Source organism: Theobroma cacao, chromosome 5 (genome assembly GCF_053813885.1).
Source record: "Theobroma cacao isolate CCN51 chromosome 5, ASM5381388v1, whole genome shotgun sequence".
Classification (NCBI taxonomy): Eukaryota; Viridiplantae; Streptophyta; class Magnoliopsida; order Malvales; family Malvaceae; genus Theobroma; species Theobroma cacao.
Genome location: NC_142643.1, coordinates 34461808 through 34485214, shown reverse-complemented (window position 1 = coordinate 34485214; position 23407 = coordinate 34461808). Strand labels below are relative to the sequence as shown.

Sequence of the window (23407 nt, the reverse complement as noted above, 5' to 3'; positions counted from 1 at the left end):
CCAAGTAAATGTGCTAGAGGGGGGGTGAATAACATTTTTTGATTTTTACTAAAATTCACTTCTAATTGGGGACAAATGCAAGATAAAAGAAAGATTTAAAGACAGAACAGACAATCAAACAAGAATTTATAGTGGTTCCGTTCAAAACCTACATCCACTTCTTTGATTGTTCAATCAAAGATTTTCGAAATCAACTCACTAAAAATGGTGGAATTCCTAAGCTCCCATTAGTTTTTAGTAGTGAGCACTTAGTCGACTAACTTACTTTTTAGTCGATTAAGTCGTTTTTGTCTTAAAGTCCAAATTTCTGGCAATAAGCTCTTAATTGACTAATTTACTTATTGGTCGACTAAGTTTTCTCTGTTTCTCAATCCTCTTGAGCCCGTCAACTTCTAATTTGAATTTTAGTTGACTAATACCCTTCATTATTCAACTAAGAGGCTTTTGTTTTGTTGATCAATTGTGGCTTTTTATTCATATGATTTTCGATATATGCCTTTGAATGATTGATTTATTCTTGGTATACAATTTTTCTCCTACACAGTCAAGTAGAGATATTAGATACAAATGAATGAGAATGTTTTATTATCATAAAAAACTAATGGAGCCAACAATTTCTTCCTTTTTGATGATGACAAAATATTTCTTGATTAACAGCATGGTGTCTATTGGTTCCTTTTATTCATTTCAGCAAGTTCTTATTTATGTCATACAGAAAATGACATGTATGAATTCAGTCTTTTGACAAAATATATTTATACAGGCTTATGGAGTAATTAGCAATAGGTGACAAGATGATAGAATATCAATATTTCTGTCTGTCATCAACATATTGTTATCAGATTTTATTTATGCCATTAATCATCTAGCAAAAATAGTATATTCAGCATCCATATACATTTTCAACCAAGTTCCATTCACAATATCATAACAAAATTAATTATTAGAATAACAACCTAATATCAGTATCAAATCATTTAACAACAGCAATCAAAATACCATAAACATCAAGAACAGATTTGAAGTTTAACCATCAACAACAAAATAATATAAGTAACTTAACAACATCCCATTTTCAACACAATAACATAAACAATAAAGTTAAATTCAGATGTTTAACTGTCAACAGAACAAAAACAACAGAAAAATAGTAGTCATTGTTTCATTCCTAAATTACCCCTAGATATGTTTACCTTTTATCTCTCTTAAGTTTTCTATAATTCTCCTTCTTTTTGTCATCATCAAACTGAGTAGTGTTCACTAAGTTTCTGAAAAGGGTGAAGGTGTAGATTCATCCATGCAATAGAAAACATTAAGGGGTTCAGGAGATGGTTTTGGAGGTGATTTTTGTGGTGAGGGTTCAAGAGATAATTTATCCGAATTTTCAAGGGTGTCTTGAGGAGAAAAGATGGCTGATGATCTAGCTTTTTTAATTATTCTAGAGGATTTTCTTCTTCTAAGGAACTTTGTCTTGGTGGCCATTGTTTTCCTGCCCTTGCCAGGTGGTTTAGATTTGGCTTGTGGAGCTGCAATAACTTTTTCTTTTACTTACCAGATTGCTCCTCTATGGTGTGAGCTTACTCAAGGGAAGTAGATTTCTGTGGTTGCGCTTTAGTTGCTTCTTTCTCTGCTTGTTCTTCTTGAACCATTTGGTGACAAATGCCCATGATTGATACTTCTTCAGAAGTAAAAGGAGAAGGCTGCTCTTGTTGAGGTTTATGATGAGATTGAGGATTTTCATCAAGTGAGCCAAGCATCTCAGTACCTTGTTTTGATTCAGCTTTCTTTTGTGACTTAGGTGAGGGGGATTTCCTTGGTTGATCAACTTCAGGTTCATGACCCTCGACCTAGAAGGCAGAACCTTCAGCATCCTGTCCTGTTGGTGCAGGACTCGGAGTGGTAGAGGTGTCTGCAGTTGCAGGTTTAAGAGGCATTTTTCCTTTTTTCTTCAACACATTATCCAGTTTTACCAATTTTTCTTCAATTTTTTGCATTCTCACAGTCTGATTAATAAGCTTTCCATCCATTCGCATGAGTAGATTGAAATCCATTTCATTTGAGAACTATGAGGGGGTTGCGTCTGATTAAGCAAGGAGAGAAGACTCTCATCCTGGAGTGACCTTGGGGGTTTTGACAAATTTTTTTCCATCAAACTTATACCCTATCTTAGGCAGACTCCCAAGGTACATAGCTTGGTCCCTGCTTTTCACTTTATCCAATTCATACTTAGAGCTCCAAAGTTCCTTTTTCTGCACCAATGATGTAATGATATTCCCATAAGGAAAATTTATTTTATCTAGTCGACAGGCTCCTCTCATTCTGTTAATCATGAATCTGCCTAGATTAAGTGGAGCACCATTGAAGGCATGCTCTATTAGTTATAAGTACTAAAGGTTGACATAATTGAAACTTCTATTTCTTCCATTAATATTTGCAGCAATGAAATAATGAAGAATTCTAATCTGTGGACTTTTAATGAGACCAGCATTACTCTTAGATGAATATTTTTCTTTCTTTCTTGTAATTATCTCCCATAAAGATGCGGGATCATAATTTTCAGACATCTCGTTGTCACCATCTTCATTTTCAATTTTAAGCAAATTTTCTAAATCGGCAGCAATCAAAACAAATTCCTTTCCATTTAAAAAGACATTCAGACCATCATCAATAAAATCATCAGAATTCTCAAGTTCATTCTTATCTAATGCTATGCTTGCATTAAATTCTTTTACCAAACTAGCAGTGAGCAAATTTGTCTAATGGTAGTTCTGGCCGTTAATCTGTCTTTTAGTGCTCAATTCAAATTTTCTGACAGAATGAACTTAGTTGACTAACTACGCTCTTAGTCGACTAAGTCGTTTCTGTCTTCTGATCACAGTTTCTAGCAGTGAGCAGTTAGTCAACTAACTTACTTCTTAGTCGATTAAGTCGTTTTTGTCTTGAAGTTCAGATTTCTGGCATTAAGCTTTTAGTCGACTAAGTTACTTCTTGGTTGACTAAGTTTTTTCTATTTCTCAATCTTTTTAAGCCCGCCAACTTTTAATTTGAATTTTAGCTAACTAATATCCTTCATTATCCAACTAAGAGGCTTCTGTTTTGTTGATCAATTGTGGCTTCTTATTCATATGATTTTTGATATAAGCCTTTGCATGATTGATTTATTCTTGGCATACAATTTTTGTCCTGCACACTCAAGTAAAGATATTAGACACAAATGAATGAGAATGTTTTATTATCATCAAAAACTAACAGAGCCAATAGATTTCTTCCTTCCCTTTTTCCTCAAAAAATAATTTTTTCTTATTTTTACTTCTGCAACTCGTGGCTTCCTCTAGAGACGAATTTGCACCAAGTTTTTCCATTTTTGTTTTGTTTTATTTTTTCTTTTTTTTCTTTTTTTCCTCCATCCTCACTAACTAGTAGTTGTTCCTCTTTTTATTCCTTCATAGCCGAATCACAAAGAAAAGGAAAGCCTGATTTTAAAATTTAATAATGTGAGAATACTATAAGAATGGTATAGAATGCATAATGTGAGAATACTATGCATATATAATTCAATAGCGAATGACTTTAAAAATGCATTATTAAGAGGTGTAAGGTTGTTTCAACAATTTGTAGTGGATGCGTCTGCAATGATTGAAGAAGAAACATTACTGTTCATAAGAAATAATTAGAAAAAAATTAAGATTTGAATTATATAGAGGATTAAAAATGCCTTTGCAAGAGGGGATAATAATGCAAACAATATAAAAAACTGTATAATACTACCTTCAAGTTTACTGGTAGCCCTATATATTTGTTGCTAAACTATCGGGATTTCGTGGCCATTTATAGGTACTACGGTTGTCCTGACCTTTTTATCACATTTACATGCAATGCTAAATGGAAAGAAATGCAAGCTGAATTAAATTTAATTCCAAATCAAAAACTAGAAGATAGGCTTGATATAACATTAAGAGTTTTCAAATTAAAAAACTTCGTTATTTAACGGAAGATTTGATGAAGAACCAACACTTTGACCTTGCTATAGCTTATACTATTCAGCTTTTCTTTTCTTTTTTATAATAACAAATACATATATCAATACTTAAACAACTTAGGAAACTTTTAATGCTAATAAACGTTTTTTGACTTTGCATCATCCAATCACTTATTCCTTTTAATTCCAAAAATAAGGACTGTCACATGTGCATATCCTCCTTTGGCTCCATAATGATAATAAATGCTCATCACCTGAAGACATAAACAAAATCATATCAGTTGAACTATTGGACAAGTTTGTAGATCTTGTTATGTACCAAGTTGTTGCAGAATTCATGGTCCATGGATCATGTGGTTTTGCATGCCCAAACTCTCTCTATATGGTTAAAGGATATTGTTCAAAATACTATCCAACTTCTAAGCAAGAACTATAGTTAATGAAGATGGATTTTCAATATATCAAAGAAGAAACTTGCCACATAACATTACAACAAAAAACAATTTCGAAATAAATAATAGATATGTGGTACCTCATAACATTGATTTGGTTGTAAAATATTAGGCACACATTAATGAAGAAATTTATGGCCAATCTAGGGCTATAAAGTACCTATTCAAGTATATCAACAAAAGACTTGATGGAGCCTGAGTCATATTAGAAAACACAAACTCAAATGCTCAACACAACTTTCGAACCACAAATTTAAACAAGTTTGAAAACCATCAACAGAGACCTATTGAAATAAATGAAATCAAAACCTATTTGGATTATAGATACTTATTTGTGTATGATGCATGTTGAAGACTTTTTTTTCTAATACACCATAAAGAGCCAACTATTCAATGGTTAGTTGTCCATTTGCCTGAGGAACAAAATATTTATTTTCATGACAATGAAAGTATATCAGGAGTTGTATATAGACTAGATATTAATAAAACTAGATTTTGCTGGAAGCAAAATTGATAGAAAGAGCACTAGTGGAACCTGTCAGTTTCTAAGTAGTATGCTTGTGTCATGGTCAAGTAAAACACAGAATTCAGTTGCTCTCTCTACAACTGAAGCAGAATATATTTGTTTAGGAAGTTGCTATGCTCAAATTTTGTGGATTAAACAACAACTAAAAGACTTTGGAGTAACAATGGATAACATAACAATATATTGTGATAATACAAGTGCAATTAATATTTCAAAAAATCCTGTACAACATTCTAGGACTAACATATTGAGATTAGGCATCACTTTGTTAGAGATCATGTAGTGAAAGGTAATATTAAGATTGAGTTTGTTAATACTTTACAACAATTAGTTGACATATTCACAAAGCCTCTAATTGAGGAAAGATTTTGTGAGATTAAGAGCAATTTAGGAATGGTTAGTGTGCAGGAGCTTTAATAAAAATTCTGAAATTTTCTCGAGGAACAGTAGGCGCTTAGTTCACTAAGAGAGTCATTTAATCAACTAAGAGCATTTTGTCTCTTTAAATAATAAGACTCAGTCAGTTAAAGAAATGAGGAATTAAATAATGAAAAGAAACTACCTACCGGGTGATGGAACAGAAAAGAAAAATCGCTTCACCAAAAATGAAATTTAAAAGGAAATTTTTAAATTTTAAAAGAAAAGGTTACTGGTTATATTTAAAGAGGGGGAGATAGAAGGTTTTGATAGAATTCAACCTCTCTTAACACATTCTCACTTCATTTTCTCTCTTCTAAAACCAACCTTGCTGAAACAAAAATTCTTCCTTTTCAAACCCACCAAACCTTAAGCCATACATCTCTCAAACCAAATGGCAAAATCATCACAGACTAAAGAAATTCTGGAAAAGAAAATGGGTAAATGACCAGTGGAGGAAAGTGGACAAGTTGAATCTCAGAAGAAGAAAAAGAAGACTATGTCTGCCTATGAGATCGAGAAATCTAGGAAAAAGCAGACCATGAAGGAATACAAAACAGAGAAGAAGAAAGAGAAGGGTAAATGCTCCAAGAAAGGTGATATTCTGTCCTCTAAATTTAAGAATAAAGCCCATGAAGATAGATTCAAGAAAATAGAAAATACTTCAATTACATGTGAAAAATTCATAGACTGGAACAATTTTAATGAAGCCCTTGAAATTTAGGTTGTTTTATTAGATTATTTTGAAGAAATGAAATTGAAGGATTTTAACACTTTTAAGAATCGAACCTATAGTGCTAGTTTGGTGGAAGAATTTTATGCCAACGTAGCCATAGATAAAGATGAACTTAAGGATTCTAATGATTATATTGATGATGGTCTGAATGTCTATTTAAATGGAAAGGAATTTATTGTAACTGTTGTTGATTTAGGAAATTTGCTTAAAATTGAAAGTGAAGATGGTGACTCTGAGATGCCTGAAAACTATAATCCCACTTCTTTGTGGGAGATAATTACAGAGAGGAAAGAAAAATATTCATCAAAGAGTAATGCTGGTCTGATTAAAAGTCTACAAGTTAGAATTTTGCATTATTTTATTGCTTCAAATATTCATGGAAGAGGTGGCAGTTTTAGCTACATTAGTTTTCAAGACTTATGGCTAATGGAGCATGCCTTCAATGGTGCTCCACTTAATCTAGGCAAATTCATGATTGAGAGAATGAGAGGAGTCTATCGACTGGAAAAAATAAATCTGTCTTATGGGAATATGATTACATCATTAGTCCAAAAAAAAGAAATTTGGAGCTCTAGATATGAATTGGATAAAGTGAAGAGTAGGGACCAAGCTATCTACCTTGGAAGTTTGCCTAAAATGGGGTATAAGCTTGATGGAGAAAAATTTGTTAAAACCCCTAAGGTCACTTTAGGAGGAGAGTCTTCTCTCCCTGCTCAATTAGAGGCAACCCCCTCACAGTTATCAAATGAAATGGTTTTCAATCTGCTCATGAGAATGGATGGAAAACTTACTAACCAGGCAGTGAGGATGCAAAAAATTGAAGAAAAATTGGTAGAACTGAAAAATGTGTTAAAGGAAAAAGGAAAAATGCCTCATAAACTTGCAGCTACAGACATCTCTGCCACTTCGAGCCCAGCACCAGTAGGACAGGATGCTGAAGGTTCTGCCTTCCAGGTCGAGGGTCATGAACCTGAGGTTGATCAACCAAGGAAATCCCCCTCACCTAAGCCACAAAAGGAAGCTAAATCAGAACAAGGTACCGAGTTGCTTGGATCACTTGGTGAAATTCCTTCACCCATCATGAACCTCAACAAGAACAGCCTTCTCATCTCAATTCAGAGGAAGTCTCAATAATGGTCTTTCACCAAATGGTTAGAGAAGAACAAGCTGAAAATGAGGCAGCCAAAAGGAAAGCAGAAAAGTCAGTATCTCCAAAAGAATCCCCTGAACTAGTTTTAGTTATAAAGGAACAATATGGGAAAGGAAAAGAAAAAGCTGCTGCTGCTCTACAATCCAAGTCTAAACCATCTGGTAAAGGCATGAAGACAATGGCAACCAAGACTAAATTCCTGAAGAGACGAAAATCCTCTAGAATAGCTGAAAAAGCAAGACCATCAGCCATCTCTTCTCTTCAAGACCCCTTTGAACCCTTACCACAGAAATCACCTCCAGAACCATCTTCTAAACCCCTTAATGTTTTTTATTGCACAGATGAATCTACCCCTCCACCATTTTCAAAAGATGATTGAACGTCCTTAGGATTTGATGATGACAAAAAGAGGGAGAATTATGGTAGAAAGTTTAGGGGAGAACTAGGGGCAGTTTAAGAACAAAACAATGTCTATTTTTTCTACTATTTTTTATTCTATTGTCAGTTGAACATCTGAATTTGACTTTGTGGTTTAAAGTTATTGTGTTGAAAATGAGATGCTGTTAAGCTGCTTATATTATTTGTTTGCTGATGGTTAAATCTGTTTTTGAGTTTGTTTGCTGCTGTTTTGAGATTTAGTACTGATATTAGGCTGTTGTGATAATAACCAATTTCTGTCAATGATATTGTGAATGGAATGTGAATGGATTGTGTTTGTGAATGTATATGGATGTTAATTATACTATATTTGTTAGATGATAAATGGCATAGATAAAATCTGGTAACAATATGTTGTTCACAGACACTGCTAAAATATTGATGATATTCTGTCAACTAGTCACCTATTGTTGATTACTCTATATGTTAGCATAAATATATTTTGAATGTATAATGTCATTGTTTGTATGAACTAAATAAAAATGTGCTGAAATGAATAAATAAAATGAGCACACACTAAGAGGGAGAACTCACTTAGGGGGAGAAATCCTTATTTTTGTGTAGAATTAAAAAGACTAAATGGACATTGTACTGCTAATCAAGGAATGCTTTGTCATCATAAAAAATGAGGAGATTTTTAGCTCCATTAGTTTTTGATAATAATAAAACATTCTCATTCATTTGTGTCTAATATTTTTACTTGAGTGTGCAGGACAAGAATTGTATGCCAATAATAAATAAATTATTTTAAGAGATATATAAAAAATTATATGCATAAGAAACCACAATTAATCAACAAAACAGAAGCTTCTTAGTTGAATAATAAGGGGTTAGTTAACTAAAATTCAAATTAAAAGTTGGCGGGCTCAAGAGTATTGAGAAACAGAAAAAACTTAGTCGATCAAGAAATGAGTTAGTCAACTAAGAGTCTACTGTTAGAAATCTGGACTTCAAGACAGAACCAACTTAATCGACCAAGAAGTAAATTAGTCAACTAAGAGTCTACTACCAGAAATTTAGACTTCAAGACAGAAACAACTTAATCGACTAAGAAGGAATTTTCGACTAAGTGCTTACTACTTGAAATTGAGATAAGAAAACAGAAACGACTTTGTCGACTAAGAACGCAGTTAGTCAACTAAGATCATTCTGTCAAAAAATTTGAATTGAGCACTAAAATACAGATTAACAACTAGAATTACCACCAAACTGTTTCTAACGGTCAAAAACTACCTAACACTTATCAGAGCTGATTTTTCAAGTATTTAAGAGGCTTCCAATAGCTAGAAATGCAATTAAGGCTTCCAAATCCAAAAAGAGCTCAAAAACTAGCAAAAACTCTCTACATTCTTCTGCATTGCATGCCTATCCTTGTAAAAGATTCAAGCACTTCACTTTGTACCACTTAAATTAAGTCAGTGATCATAGGTACATCTTTATTTCTCTTTATCTTGTATACTTAGAGTGTGCGAGACACTCTAAGGGATTTATTCAAGCTTGGAATGTTTGATTGAGTGTATAGGTTCTAATTTAGCCTAAAAAAGTTAGTTGTTGGGTTTTGGTTGATCTCGGTAAAAACCATTGTGAAAGGTTTTGGGCTGAGCTTGGTAAAAGCCATTGTAAAGCTTGATGGAAGCTTGTGAATTTCACCGTTCATAGTGGATTGGTTTGGAAAATCCTTAGTTGAACAATCAAGATAGTAGATGTAGGTTTTGGACTGAACCACTATAAATGCTGGTATGATTGTCTGCTCAGTTTTTAGTTTTTATTTATATTTAAATCTTTCTTTTATCTTACAATTGTCCCCAATTAGAAGTCAATTTTAGCAAGAGCCAAAAAGTATTATTCACCCCCTCTAGCACATTTACTAAGGACCAACAGTTACCCTTTGGGACTAACTAGAAATTATTTTCTAAAGATGTTAAGTATAGAATAAAACATGCATTCGGAACCTTACACTATAGAATTCTGGAAAATAATCTTAAAAATTATATTTTGATTGCTTTAGAAGACCTTTTTAATAAAAATTATAGTTCTTTGTCTGAATTTGGATTATTTATGCCAAACCAAGAAACTGTCATTTATGATTGAGATAAGCTGATGCATGAAAAAAATGAATTACAACTTATTTGATTTGCAACAATTACATCTAGAGTTAATAGCTAACTTGAATGTTGAACAAAAAGAAATCTATCAATCTATTAAACAATCAATAAGCAATGATGAAGGGCAAATGATATTTGTGTGGACATGGAGGTACAAGAAAAACTTATCTACATAATGCAATCATATTAGACATTAGATCATTAAGAAAAATAGTTTTAGCTGCTGTCTCTTTTGGTATAACTACTTTGTTATCACTTGAAGGTAGAACTGCCCACTCAAGATCTAATATATCTCTTAACATATTTGAATGTTCTATGTGTCAAATTAAGAAAAGAACACAGCTAGCCAAACTAATTCAAGCTTGTACTTTAATTTATAGAGAATAATCACCATTAATTTTATTCATGTTATTACATCAAACAAGTATATGCTTAACGTCTTCATTTTATATCTTTTATAGTCAATTTCAAGAGTATTTCTGTTATTTACTCATCATTTACTTTCTTAATGTTTATACCATAAATAGACAAAAAAATGTAATGCATTTCATGATCCGTAGTTTAGATGCACTGCACTCTTAACCTCAATTGAAAGAAGGATGTCTTTATTAAATCAGGAGATTTTAGATAAATGGCAAGAAATCTCCTTCAACCCCATTCCCTTGAATATCATGGTCATGTTTACAAAAATTACTATCATCTACCCAATCCAAGAAGATTTGAATCTATATCTTGCACGGTTCTTTAATTTTGCCTCCATCGACGAACTCAATTGTCAATTCTACAATGACATAGTTCTGACATGTATAATACTCATTCTTATTTCCAATTTCATAGCCTTTATAGTTATAAATATTGTTTTCTTATAATTTTTATTATTGCAATACTTCATTAGAGCCCTTAGATCGATGACAATCATAAAAAAGGTATGTTTGTAGAATTGAATGAACGAAATCTCTTTATTGAAGGCCTTAAGTATAAAAAAAAGCCATACATCTAATTCACTTATAAAACAACTCATGATTATAATATGTCTTACCAATGCTTGATTCGATCCATAGTGGAAACACCTTAAAAATTGTTTTGTATGGAGATAAAACTGAAGCAATAGATCAAGATTGACTGTTGATAATGTGATTAATCCAATTATCGTTGTGGTTGCAACAACAGTTAAAAAATATATGAGTAAGTATATAATATATATCGATAACTAAATTCATTCATTTCAATCAACATTTTTCTCAAATTGAACTATTTATCTAGGTACTTTTTAGCTTGCCTTCTGCTCAGTCACTAAAATTTATGTGGATTTTGACACACCAGAGACTCTGATTCACAAATAAAGGTAATATTTGTAGCTGAAATGGTTCAAATAATATTATAAATAGACTATAACATGATAACAAATCAACATTAAGGTATGAAAAATAACCGTTCAATGTCCAAATTATTGACATGCAAATACTGCCACACCAGCTAGCAACATAATCGAATGAAATCAAACACTCAATCATAGCAGATATCAATGCTGCAAATCCAACCAAAATACAGGTAACAAACTATACCTCACATAATTAACGACAAAATTGTTTGACCAAAATATCCTAACAACTCAATCACATTTCAGGAAAGTAAATTCAAAATCAGAGCAACAATCGTTGACATTGATTGCTCTAATGGATGGTACTATAATTCCTATAATAATTGTGGTACTCCATTGTGATTTTGTGCTGGAAAGTACTGGTGCATGAAACATGAAAAGAAGGAACCATTACCAATGTAAGCAAATCAACAACCTTTTATATCTATTATTCATATCATATAATAAATAACCATTACACTCAACAACTGCATTTCATTTATTGTAATATAGATTATCATAAAAAAATTATTACTTTGTTGTCCACAGATTTGGTTTCTTATCTTATTTAAATTCTTTTTTTATTATTTTTTGTTAAGATTTAGGAAATGAATTCCTGATTAATTAGCTTTTTTCTAACTGGGAAAAAAAATTTTATCCTTCAATTTTGTTTTGTCATTGTCTAAAATGTTTTAAATCAAGCATAATTCAAAACTTCAATTACATATTTTTGAGTATCAACCATGATAATTACTATCATTGACAAAAACCATATATTACATTTGTTTGATTTTAGATATTGCATATAACTTATTGTATAGGATTATACTGGTCAAATGGATTTGGTGGCCTTAAATTGGTTGGTGCAACAATTGCAATTTTGGCAATACTGTAAAATATCAACCACATGACATTACCAGAGCCTATCAAGGCTTTGATCAAACAAATAAAAGTGTTTATCGTGGGCTTAACAATTAGGGCAATCCAAATAGGAATTGCCAACTACAAAATGTTTGACTCTGATGAACTCTAAGTTCAAGAATGGCACACTTCAAGTTTTGCTAGTGCATCAGCATCCTCAACACCTACATTAACAATGTAACAATTAGAAGAATAAGCTTTGTCATCACCAATTAAAAGCCAAGTAGCCAAAGAACTTTTCCTAGAGTCTACACCGTAGAAAAAACCCACCACTAACAATGCAGAAGATTTACATAGCCAACTTTTACCAGAGTTTACACCACAAAAGAAACCCATCGCCAACAAAGAGGAAGAGTCACCCACCAAGAAATATAGAACCAGGTACAATCGATAGATTCCTCTATTTCTCATTTGTTATAATCATTCCGAAAACTAAATTGCAAATTCGTTTTTACAACCTTTATGAAAATTACATTAACCTATATTTGCAGAAACATTACTTGATTTTTTGCTCAATAACAATCAATTTATTGTGACTGATTACCATCAATTCAAAGCAATACACGTCTATTCATTTTTTGATCATCATTTTATGTCTATTGTTATGTAGACATAATTTATAGTATTCATTTTACACGCATTGGCCGTTATGCTATGTTTTGATCATATTACTTATCACAACCACATTAAATTATTCATACTTTCTCATTCCGCTTAATATCTTATTTGATAAATTGATTACCAACCTAATTTCTTTGTTTTTTTTTAGTCATGCAAAATTGCCTCTAAAACTACCTAGACACCCAAGAACAATGTCAGTGACAATCTTTACTAGCCCCTCGATATTAGCAAAATCTAGAACTTTATTGACAATTATACTCAACAGTTGCTTATTTTTTTGTTAGCAGGTACCATCATCAATGCAAGACTATCATGTTAATTTTTGTAACTTTGTATATACACAAAAATGTACAAAAAGCATGACATCAAATCATGGGCTTAATTTTGATAAAGAATATTCATTTTTTGTTCACTTGATGGAAAACAATGCGTAAAATTATAAATGCTATCTTAATTTTTTTGTTCATAGATAGAATGACAAACTCAACACTATGTTGCTAACTTTTGTACGAACAAAACAATCTACAAAAACATAAAACTAGATCATCATCTTAATTTTGTTTATCACCAGCATATAATTATTTTAATATTTATCATGACCATTTACTATATATTAAATAGAAAAAAAATTAAATGTGTATAATTATAAACAAATATTATATACTACTCCACTTTGTAATAAAAATTATAACACTTTCTATTCAATATTTCTTGTTAAAACTTACTTCAACATTTTTTATTTGCACGGGCACAATCTAATAAATTTAAATAGAGATGCCCTTAAAAAAAAAAATAGAGATGCATTTGGATAAAAAAGTAAATAATATTTTGTTTTAAGGTCAAACGTGTCTTTTTATTTAATAGAGCAAATTAACGGCAAAAATCCCCGCGAGCTTTTGAAGAAGGGGATTATCCACTGCCACTCCTCTTCCAACTGTCAAAAACCCTCCACTGGCATTGCTCCTTCTTCTCCACTCTGCTCCCTTAGATGAAATGACTACTCTACCCCACCCACTTCCTCTCAAACTCACTCTCCAGTCGCCCGACTCTACTCACTCCACTCGCCCCAAGTCCCTAGTCCTCTGCAAGAAACGCAAGAACGACACCGCGTTCGAGGACCAGAAATCCGGCTTCGTCGACTACGACAAGGGCCAGCACGAGGTCTCCACTCGGGTGAGTGGACTCAGGAAGGCCGATATACCTAAACGGTACCGTTTGCGTGTGGAAGGCGACCGTTTCCAGAAGGACTGGACCGTATCCGAGGTCGTCGACCAAATTCAGGAGCTCAATCATTGGGAAAACGTCGAACCGGTGCTGAACCGGTGGGTTGGCCGTTTTGCTAGGAAAAATTTCCCGTTTCTCATCAAGGTATGCTACGTCCTCTTGCTATAAGATATTTTTATTTTATGAATATAAAATACTTGGTTTTCATTTGGCTGGTGGTTTTGCGATTTCCTAACTTTGATCTATATCAGTTAAATTATTTCAAGTTAAATTTTAGAAAAATATATATTAAAAATTATTTCGTTCAAAGTTTTAAAAATAATAATTTTTTTCATATTTTTATTAATTATTAAATAAAATAATAGGATTTCAAAAAGTTGAAAAATTTTGACTAATAGAAGTCAAAATGTGGCAATTTGATTACTACTGAGGGAGTGTTTGTTTTCATTTTTAGTAACTTCTGAGGAAGTAAAAAACAGGTGCAGAAAAGTAAGTACCAGAAGTAATAACCTAACGGAGCCTGAGGATAATTAGATATTAGCGGTTGAAATTGTGTTGATTGGGTGTATTTGGTTGTGGTTTGGTAGGAGCTGACGCAAAGGGGTGCAATTGAACATAGTGTAAAAGTATTTGACTGGATGAAAAATCAAAAGAACTACTGTGCGCGAAACGATATCTACAATATGATGATAAGATTACATGCTAGACATAATTGGACAGATCAAGCACGTGGTTTGTTCTTCGAAATGCAAAAGTGGAGGTAATGCTTTCTGCTTGTTGTGATATTATATTGTACTTGTGTCCTAGTATGCATAACATTGTTGTAGCTGTATGCAAAACTCTTTTCATTTGGATCTCATAATGTTTATAGTTAGTAAGTCAAAACCCAATTTGCAGTTTGTAAATAGAAACATCTGTGCGTTGTCATAGTATAAATTCTTGGAGTCTTCTTATGCTGGCGAAGAATTATCCCTTTGTAGTTTCTCTATTAAGAGCTTCTTTGAAGTCATTGTCCTGGTTTAATATTTCTAATTGAGTTACAAACTCGAACAGCCCAATTGACACTGGATCTCTTTAAATTTTAACCTTAATAGAATATCTTGAGCTCTTATTTTGTGGTGGGAAGCTTTTGCACTAATGGCCATGGAAAGGCTGTAAGTGTATTGAGATCAAGATTGATGGAAATGAATTATCTTTCAGGCTCTTCTGGTGTGATTTATATTTGCTTTTCTTTGATGCTGCTTTCTAGGTTTGTTGGCTGGTTGTGAGACTTGATTTAAAAAATATATATTATCAAATCAGAATTAAGAAGCCAAAGACTACGGTTTTCTGCAATAAAAGCAAAAGATAAAACTTGGGGATTTTTGCAATCTGTCTTTTCTACTGAAGATTCCAGCAACTGATAGTCTGATACATGGTATTTATGCTCTAAAGTAGGTGGTAAGTAAGCTGTCCAGCTAATAGTCCATGGTATTTATGCTTGTATGTTCTTAAAAAGTTCAGTTGTTGCCAACAGTAAATTCTATTAAGTTACAGCACACGTTAAAGAACATTCTCCCTTAATTGTTGCTTCATGATCCCAAACATTGATTTCTTCTTTTTGTCTTGCAAGTGTCTTTGTCAATATATCATCTAGCTGCCTCTACCTCTTGTTTCACCTGTTCCTCATATGTGGTTATCACCACTAAAATATTCTCTTTTATTTGGAGTGTGACTTGTTAGTCTCTTACCAGCATTTTAGAGATATCCTGGAGTGAACTGTTAAGCAGGAGACTACACATGACAGCAACTTAACCCTAGTTTGATTTGATATGAACTTGTCATGTTAATTTGTGTTAATCTGTATGGCTGTAGATTTGACCACTTGGATGCTTAGTACCATACATTTAGTGAGCATATAACCTTGTAGCACTTGCTTTTTAGATTGGATGAAAAATAAGAAATTTCTTTCATCTGCTGTTCCCCTGCATGTTGTTCTAATCTGCTGTAATTTCCAGCAACTATTTGCTGCACCCATCATTCTATTTTGAGTGCTAAAAGACCATCAAACCAGCCAACAAGATTATATGAACATTAACATATTTGATCATTTTCATGCCTCTGTACAACACTATATGAAAATGTTAGCGGATAAGCTTAAGGAATATGAAGATGATGTAAGTAAATTTAAAAATCTTGTTTTGTTGTCGGAAGTGTAAACTGGAATGATAATGTCAGGTTTCAAAGATTTAATGATATTATAAACTTAACACATCCAAATAGAGGATTTGATGATCTTATTTTCAAATTTTACTTTGGCAAAGAGCTAGGACTGATATTCTCGCAAAGTTCCAGTTGATGCTAATTTGGAATATCATGGAAAATTTATAATATTACCATCAAGCCCAAGAAGCCCCAAAACCCAGGTTGAAATTTTTCCTAAATAATGATTATTGGGTGTAGCAATGACTGTATGGCCCCAATTGAAGCAAATTATTATGCTTCAGTCACTTTAATGGGAGTAGTGTATTGAATACCTACAATACTTCATCATGTAGTTAAAAACTCATAGCAATGTGAACATTTGGCTTTCTACGTCAGTAACACAATGTGATGGAAGTCCAAATGTAAAGTTTTATCATTTCTATCTATTATATCTAGTTCCTTGTGCAGGAAAATGTTAAATGGGATCCTAAAATATTATTTTGGCAGACTCTGAGTAACTCAGGATAGCTAGATGAGTTAATAACGATGAATCAGTGGTGAAGGTACTTCAGTCAATATGTATGGTAATTCACCCTTTGTGTCAGAATCCTTTCTATGAAAATGGAGACCATCATATAACTCTTCAAGTGGCAAAAGAAAGAATTATAACTTTTTCTAGGTTAAAGGAAGTTAATAGTGGTGTTCCCTATAATCTCCCATTAGAGGCATAAGAATTGTTTAAAAAGCATATTTTTAGAGCCAAAACATGCAAAGAATTGGGAAGAGGATGACCTTGATAGCACAATAGTCTTACCCTTTAAGATATGATGTAATTGTTTGCAGGTTATCAAAGAGAGCAAAGCGGCTAGTTAGCCAGGACAATTGTTTTATTGAATCTAGATTTTTTTGGATATTTTGCATCTCTATTCTGTGGAATCTACTTAATAAACAAGCAGTATGTCTGTCAACCACAATCATCCCTTCAATTTGTTATTTTTCTTTCCTCTAGTATCATCGTACATAAGAAGTACTTTTTACGATAAGGTCTATGTGCTACTAGAAGATTAATACCCTCAGTATTGTCCTTTTCTCTTCATGATAGCGATGGTTGGTTGTTCATTTAAATTACATTAGTCTCAACATGGGTACTGGTAAAATGTGTTTGTTAAGTACTGAAAGGATAAAGGAATTTTGGTTTTATTTGGTCTGTAGCATCTGATCTCTGCATATATTGTTAGCTCTGGAGTTTGTAGTTTTCCTAGCAATAGGTTCTATATATCCTCGAATCTGGTAGTTATTATTTTCAAAGTTTCTGAAGGCTTGCCATTCAACATCTCATTTAACTTTCTGGTGATATATTAATTTCATATTATCATTTCGCTGTAGGTGCAAACCTGATGCTGAGACATACAATGCTCTTATCCATGCACATGGTCGAGCAGGTCAATGGCGCTGGGCTATGAATATCATGGAAGACATGCTCAGTGCAGCTGTGTGTATTTGTATTTTTCTTCCTTAATCAATCTTAGTGGGTCTAACTTGATGTGAGCTTCTTTCTTTTTCTTTTCACATTGAAATGGTAGTGGGTATAAAATTTTTGCAATACTGCATAGCGCCTCAATTATCATGTATAATTGCCAGTATAACTATTGCTTTGGTCAAAAAATATCTGCATAATGCCTCTATTATTATTTAATTGTAACAATTAACTATTGTTATGGTTGATATTTTTGGTTTCTGCATGTTGTACTCTTCATAGAATCCTTCCCTTGGTGATTGGCAGAATGTTTTGCATGATTTTTTATTGATTACATGCTCTGATTTCTGCTTTTATGTTTGTAAATTTATTTCAAAGGTGCACATAGCATGACCAATTATATGATTTAGCATTCTGAAGTTTAGATGGGATTTAAGAGTTTTTTCAGGAAAGTTTGCCTAGATTTATGTTTTGCCCTTTAAACAAACAATGGATGCTTCTCAAAAAAGGCACTTGTCCAGCCAAATGCAATGCACCTCTTTCTTGTTTATTTACATTCTGCAGTAACTGATAAAATCATCAATATTTTATAGACATATCCTTTAACATTCAAAACCATTTGTAAGACTAACCAATCCTAGTTGATGTGCCATAATGGGTTTTTTCCCCCTCTAAGTTGAAAATAAGGGAGAATAGATAGAGAAAGAAGTAGGGATCAAACCTTTTTTGTGCATTATTCATAGATAACATAAGAGTTACTTAAGTAAATCAGATTGAAATTAGCACATTGTTGTATATAAATATCATTACTGTTTTTTTTTTTTCTGCATCTAGAAAAGAGTAGGCAACCGGACTTTGTTGTATATAGCAATTGTTCTTGACCTTCTATCGTTTTTCATCAAGAGATTTCTGTAACCTTAGTGTAAATTTCCAGATCCCTCCAAGTCGATCAACCTATAACAACTTGATCAACGCTTGTGGATCTAGTGGAAATTGGAGAGAAGCTCTGAAGGTTTGCAAGAAAATGACAGAAAATGGAGTTGGGCCAGATCTGGTTACACACAACATCGTATTGTCTGCATATAAGAACGGGGCTCAGTATTCAAAAGCTTTGTCTTATTTTGAACTGATGAAAGGAACAAATATTCGCCCTGACACAACTACCCTAAATATTGTGATAAATTGCCTGGTGAAGCTTGGACAATATGGAAAAGCTATTGATATTTTTAATTCCATGAGAGAAAAGAGAGCAGATTGCCACCCTGACATTGTTACATTCACCAGCATCATTCATCTGTATTCTGTTAGTGGACAGATGGAAAATTGTAAGACTGTGTTTAATACAATGCTTGCAGAAGGTATAAGACCCAATATTGTTACATATAACACACTAATGGCTGCGTATGCTTCACACGGAATGAGTGAAGAGGCATTTGCAGTTTTTGAGCAGATAAAACATAATGGTTTTCGTCCAGATGTTGTCTCTTTTACTTCTTTACTGAATGCTTATGGAAGATCACAGCAGCCTGACAAAGCTAGGGAAGTTTTTGTCATAATGAAGAGAGATAATTGCAAACCTAATCTTGTAAGCTATAATGCATTGATTGATGCCTATGGATCTAATGGTTTATTAGCTGAGGCTGTGGAAGTCTTGCGTCATATGGAGCAAGATGGGATTCACCCAAACATAGTCTCAATATGCACCCTCTTAGCCGCCTGTGGGCGCTGTGGGCAAAAGGTGAAGATTGATGCTGTACTTTCAGCAGCTGAGTTACGAGGTATCAAACTGAACACAGTTGCCTACAATTCAGCAATTGGAAGCTATATGAATGTCGGAGAGTTTGAGAAGGCTGTAGCTTTGTACAAATCCATGAGGAAAAGGAATGTCATGCCAGATTCTGTTACTTATACGGTATTGATAAGTGGTTACTGTAAAATGTCAAAATATGGTGAGGCCCTAGGCTTTCTTGATGATATGGTGGCTTTAAAACTTCCTCTAACCAAGGAGGTGTACTCATCTCTTATTTGTGTTTACAGTAAACAGGCAAGTGCTTCAGCATGAGATGTTACTTAATTGTTAATTTATGACTTAAGAGAAATGTTTCTCTTATTTAAACTCTTCTTCTTTGGATGCAATATCTCAGGGCCAAGTTGCTGAAGCAGAATCAATGTTCAACATGATGAAGGTTGCCAGTTGTTGTCCTGATGTTGTTGCATATACTGCAATGCTGCATGCATACAATGCTGCAGGTAAGTTTCATATTGCACTGCTTAAGTAACTACTTGGAAACTGCAAACATGGGTACAATTTCTGGATACATGTATGATAGGAATTTATTGATATAATAATAGAAAGTTAGATATAATATGCAGGAAATTTTTTTTATCAAAGTAATTTCTATTGCAATGCTGATTTTATTAAATTGCTGACCATATTATACCCTGATGTTTGTTATTGATTGATTTCTGGAATTAACAACATGGTATCTTATTATCCTTCAGAAAATTGGGAAAAAGCTTGTGCACTATTTCTAGATATGGAAACAAATGACGTCCAACCTGATTCTGTAGCATGTTCAGCTCTAATGAGAGCTTTTAATAAGGGAGGACGACCATCCAAGGTTCTTGTTTTGGCAGAGTATATGAGAGAGAAAGCAATCCCTTTAAATGATGCTACTTTCTTTGAAATGGTGTCAGCTTGTAGCATGTAAGTTTCATGTCTATATTTGCAGAAAACGGCACATTTCATAAGTTTTTGTTCCTTTCCCTAAAAGAGAGTTTTCTTAAATTTTGTTCTAGAGTGAGTTGTTGATTGTTGCTTGTTTTCAGCTGATGCAGATATTTTTGTTTTACTCTTATTGCAAAGAAAATAAACTTTTAATAAATTCCAGTATTTAGAGGATACTGAACCCAATGTAGCCACTTATATTGACACCAAATCTTATCCATGCGTTTTTGCATTTTAAAAGGAGGAATCATGGGTAGGAGAAATGAATACTTTTAGTTGGAGCCACAATCCAATGTAACTTGTTTCACAATTAAGTAAATAGTGTGGTCATTCACCATATACCTATTGGTGCCACCTTGTTTCATGACTAAACATGGTCCTGGTTTATCCTGCATTGTCTGATTATTATATTTTATTTTCCAATGTCTAATTCCACTTTGCTTTGAGGGGCCAGCTTTCTTACAAAACAGATCTGTTTTTTTGCATAAAATTCAGTGTGGCTTTTTCTGCTTTCCTAGAAACTGACATTGAGAATTTGAGTGAAGGTTACGAGATTGGAAGACCACAATGGACCTGATCAATCTAATGGAGCCTTTGTTCCCTTTAGTGTCCATTGGACTAATGAATCAGCTCCTTCATCTGGTTGGAAAAAGTGGAAAAATTGAGTCTATGATGAAGGTACTTGATTTCCTTTTTAAGTATCTATTAGAAGTTTATTTTGTTCAGTGTCTCAGAAGATCTTGGAAGTTCAAGTACTATCCCTAAGGTCAAAGATCAGTGCCGTGTACCTGTTTTAGATTCTTTATTTATTTTCTGATATCTTAATTTTCTAGTGCCTTTAATTTTTCCTTTTCATGCACGCAGCTGTTTTACAAGATGATAGCATCAGGTGCTGCAGTCAACTTCAATACCTATTCAATCTTGTTGAAGAATCTTTTGGCTGCTGGAAATTGGCGAAAATATATTGAGGTTATATTTCTGCATTTCTGTTAACCTTAATGTGTCAAACTTCAGTCTACACTCTGGATTTTCTTATATAAGTGGTGTAAATGGTATAAATTAATCTACTCTTCTAGTTTAACATCTGGCATGATGGTTAAATGTCTGAAATCCCTTGATTTAGCTGACCCAGGCCCTCAAACTTCTTACTTCTGCTGCAGTGGCATCATGGTAAAAGATGTATAAACAATTATATATATTCTATAATTATTTCCAGATTCCTAATAAATGGTCCTTAATCTACATGATTCTTTTCCATCTGAAAAAGTTTTCTTAATGGTCAATAGAGGATTATACTTCTTCTGATCATGGCCTTAGTGATTCAAGTTCAAACTAACGGGCAAGAATCAAATTAAAGTATTAATTTACTCATGAAGTCATATTTGCAGAACATAATTATGAGAAAGTACTACTTTTGTAGATATGCATTAGAAGTATTCACAAGGTGAAATACTCAATCTCCTTTACAAATCTCTGTGCAGGTTCTTCAGTGGATGGAGGATGCTGGAATTCAACCTTCGAATGGGATGTTCGTTGATATTGTCTCCTTTTCACAGAAAGGTTGTGGGGCTGAATATGCAGATAAAATACGAGAAAGACTGGGTAAGCTGAAATTATTTCTGGCATGTGAAACATAGAAATCTGTTCATAACTTTTTCATAATGGTTCTGGGCTTGGAAACTAGCATTTAAAGTTTTTAGAATAAAGACATGGAATAATAGCTGTAGAGGTAAGGTGCTCATGAAGAAGTATGTAAAATGTTTTGGTGATGGAACAGAATCCATGAGAAGATCTGGGGATCAAAATTCAAGCGGCATGGTTGCATCTCCTCTGTCGACCTCACCATTGATTATTGGATCAGAGGTGTGAAGCTACAATTGGAGAGTGGCCGCTGGTGGCGGTTTCTTATTGAGAAGTCGCATCTCTTACTTCTCAGAATACAGTACAGATAGAAGCCGACTAAACCCAAATTTTATTGTGAGGAATCAACTGTAATTATGCATAGTTTATTGTAATTTCATTCAAGTGGCCGGGGAAAAGGAGGGAAGGTAACTGTCACTAGGATCATTGTGTGTGAGAAAATCTCGTTAACTTAAATTTAAACATTGAGATATACTTGTATCTTATCTATAAGCCAGCTTGTATTGTTTCATAAATACTGCTTCCTACGCATTGTCAGGAAATTGTTATTTTGTGGATATTGTTTGAAATATTATATGAAAGGTTATCATTATATTAAATGAAAATTTAATTATTTGTTTGATTTTATTAGAAGAATATAGTTGAACAAATTGCTAACTTTAATTAAGTAGTTGATGTTATTAGCTAACTAAATCATTAACATTAAAGTATATATTGATAGTCAGAAGGAGTGTAATATTCAATGTGCACAATAAATGATATAGGATGTTATCAATTATGAATAAAAGAAAAAGAAAAAAAGTTAATTATGTTATATTCAAAATATTGAATATCTGAATAACTGGTAATTACTTGTGAGCATTGTTTTGTATAAGAAAAAATTATTTACTTGTATTTGAACAACTTGAAAGGTATAGTTTAGAAAGATTTTAAAAAAGTCATTCATTTATACCAGTAAAAGGAAAAAATTTGTCACAAAAGTTGTTGAAATTAGAAAACAAAAGAAAAAACAAAACCCAATAACAAAATCAAATTAAACCTGACTGAAATAACTTAAATAACTTAAATTAAACCTGACTTAACCTGACTTGTGGACTCTGCTACTTCCCACTATATCACCAATGACTTAAATCGTCCCATTATTCTTATATTTTATTTGATATCTTTCGTGTACCTTTCATTTAAAATAATCTGATTTTTGTTTTTTGTTTTTTGTTTTTTAAATATTTATCAATATATTAATAATCAGTGATTACTAATCACGATTGCCTGCCGACTTGAGTCTACTGTCATTGGAATAAAAGCCATAAGCTCTCCTTTGGTGTCTCTAGTCTTGTTAGTACTGATCCCCTTAAAACTTTTTGGTACAGATGTTGGGGGTCCAGCTCCAATTCAATCTGTTGATGGCTATTCTTATTTTGTTAGTTTTGCTGCTCATTATTCTAAAT

At 33.0% G+C, this 23407-nt stretch overlaps 1 protein-coding gene across 1 annotated transcript; it reads left to right on the top strand.

Moving 5' to 3' along the window:
• Nucleotides 1-13609: 13609 nt before the first annotated feature.
• On the top strand, nt 13610-22578 carry EMB2654 (Tetratricopeptide repeat (TPR)-like superfamily protein). The gene is made up of 10 exons (XM_007028648.3): nt 13610-14073; nt 14517-14689; nt 17500-17605; nt 18525-19634; nt 19735-19840; nt 20093-20297; nt 20864-20996; nt 21183-21287; nt 21800-21920; nt 22096-22578. Exons 1-10 carry the CDS (start codon nt 13699-13701, stop codon nt 22185-22187), a joined length of 2526 nt encoding a protein of 841 aa, XP_007028710.3. The 5' UTR covers nt 13610-13698; the 3' UTR covers nt 22188-22578.
• The last annotated feature ends 829 nt before the right edge of the window (nt 22579-23407 follow it).

Bases quoted from the DNA above. Each gene is read 5' to 3' on its own strand.
- EMB2654 (XM_007028648.3), top strand. From the start codon at position 13,699: ATGACTACTCTACCCCACCCACTTCCTCTCAAACTCACTCTCCAGTCG. The intron at 20,298-20,863 runs GTAAGTTTCATG...ATTTGAGTGAAG, and splicing joins ATGGTGTCAGCTTGTAGCAT to GTTACGAGATTGGAAGACCA. The intron at 20,997-21,182 runs GTACTTGATTTC...TCATGCACGCAG, and splicing joins AAATTGAGTCTATGATGAAG to CTGTTTTACAAGATGATAGC.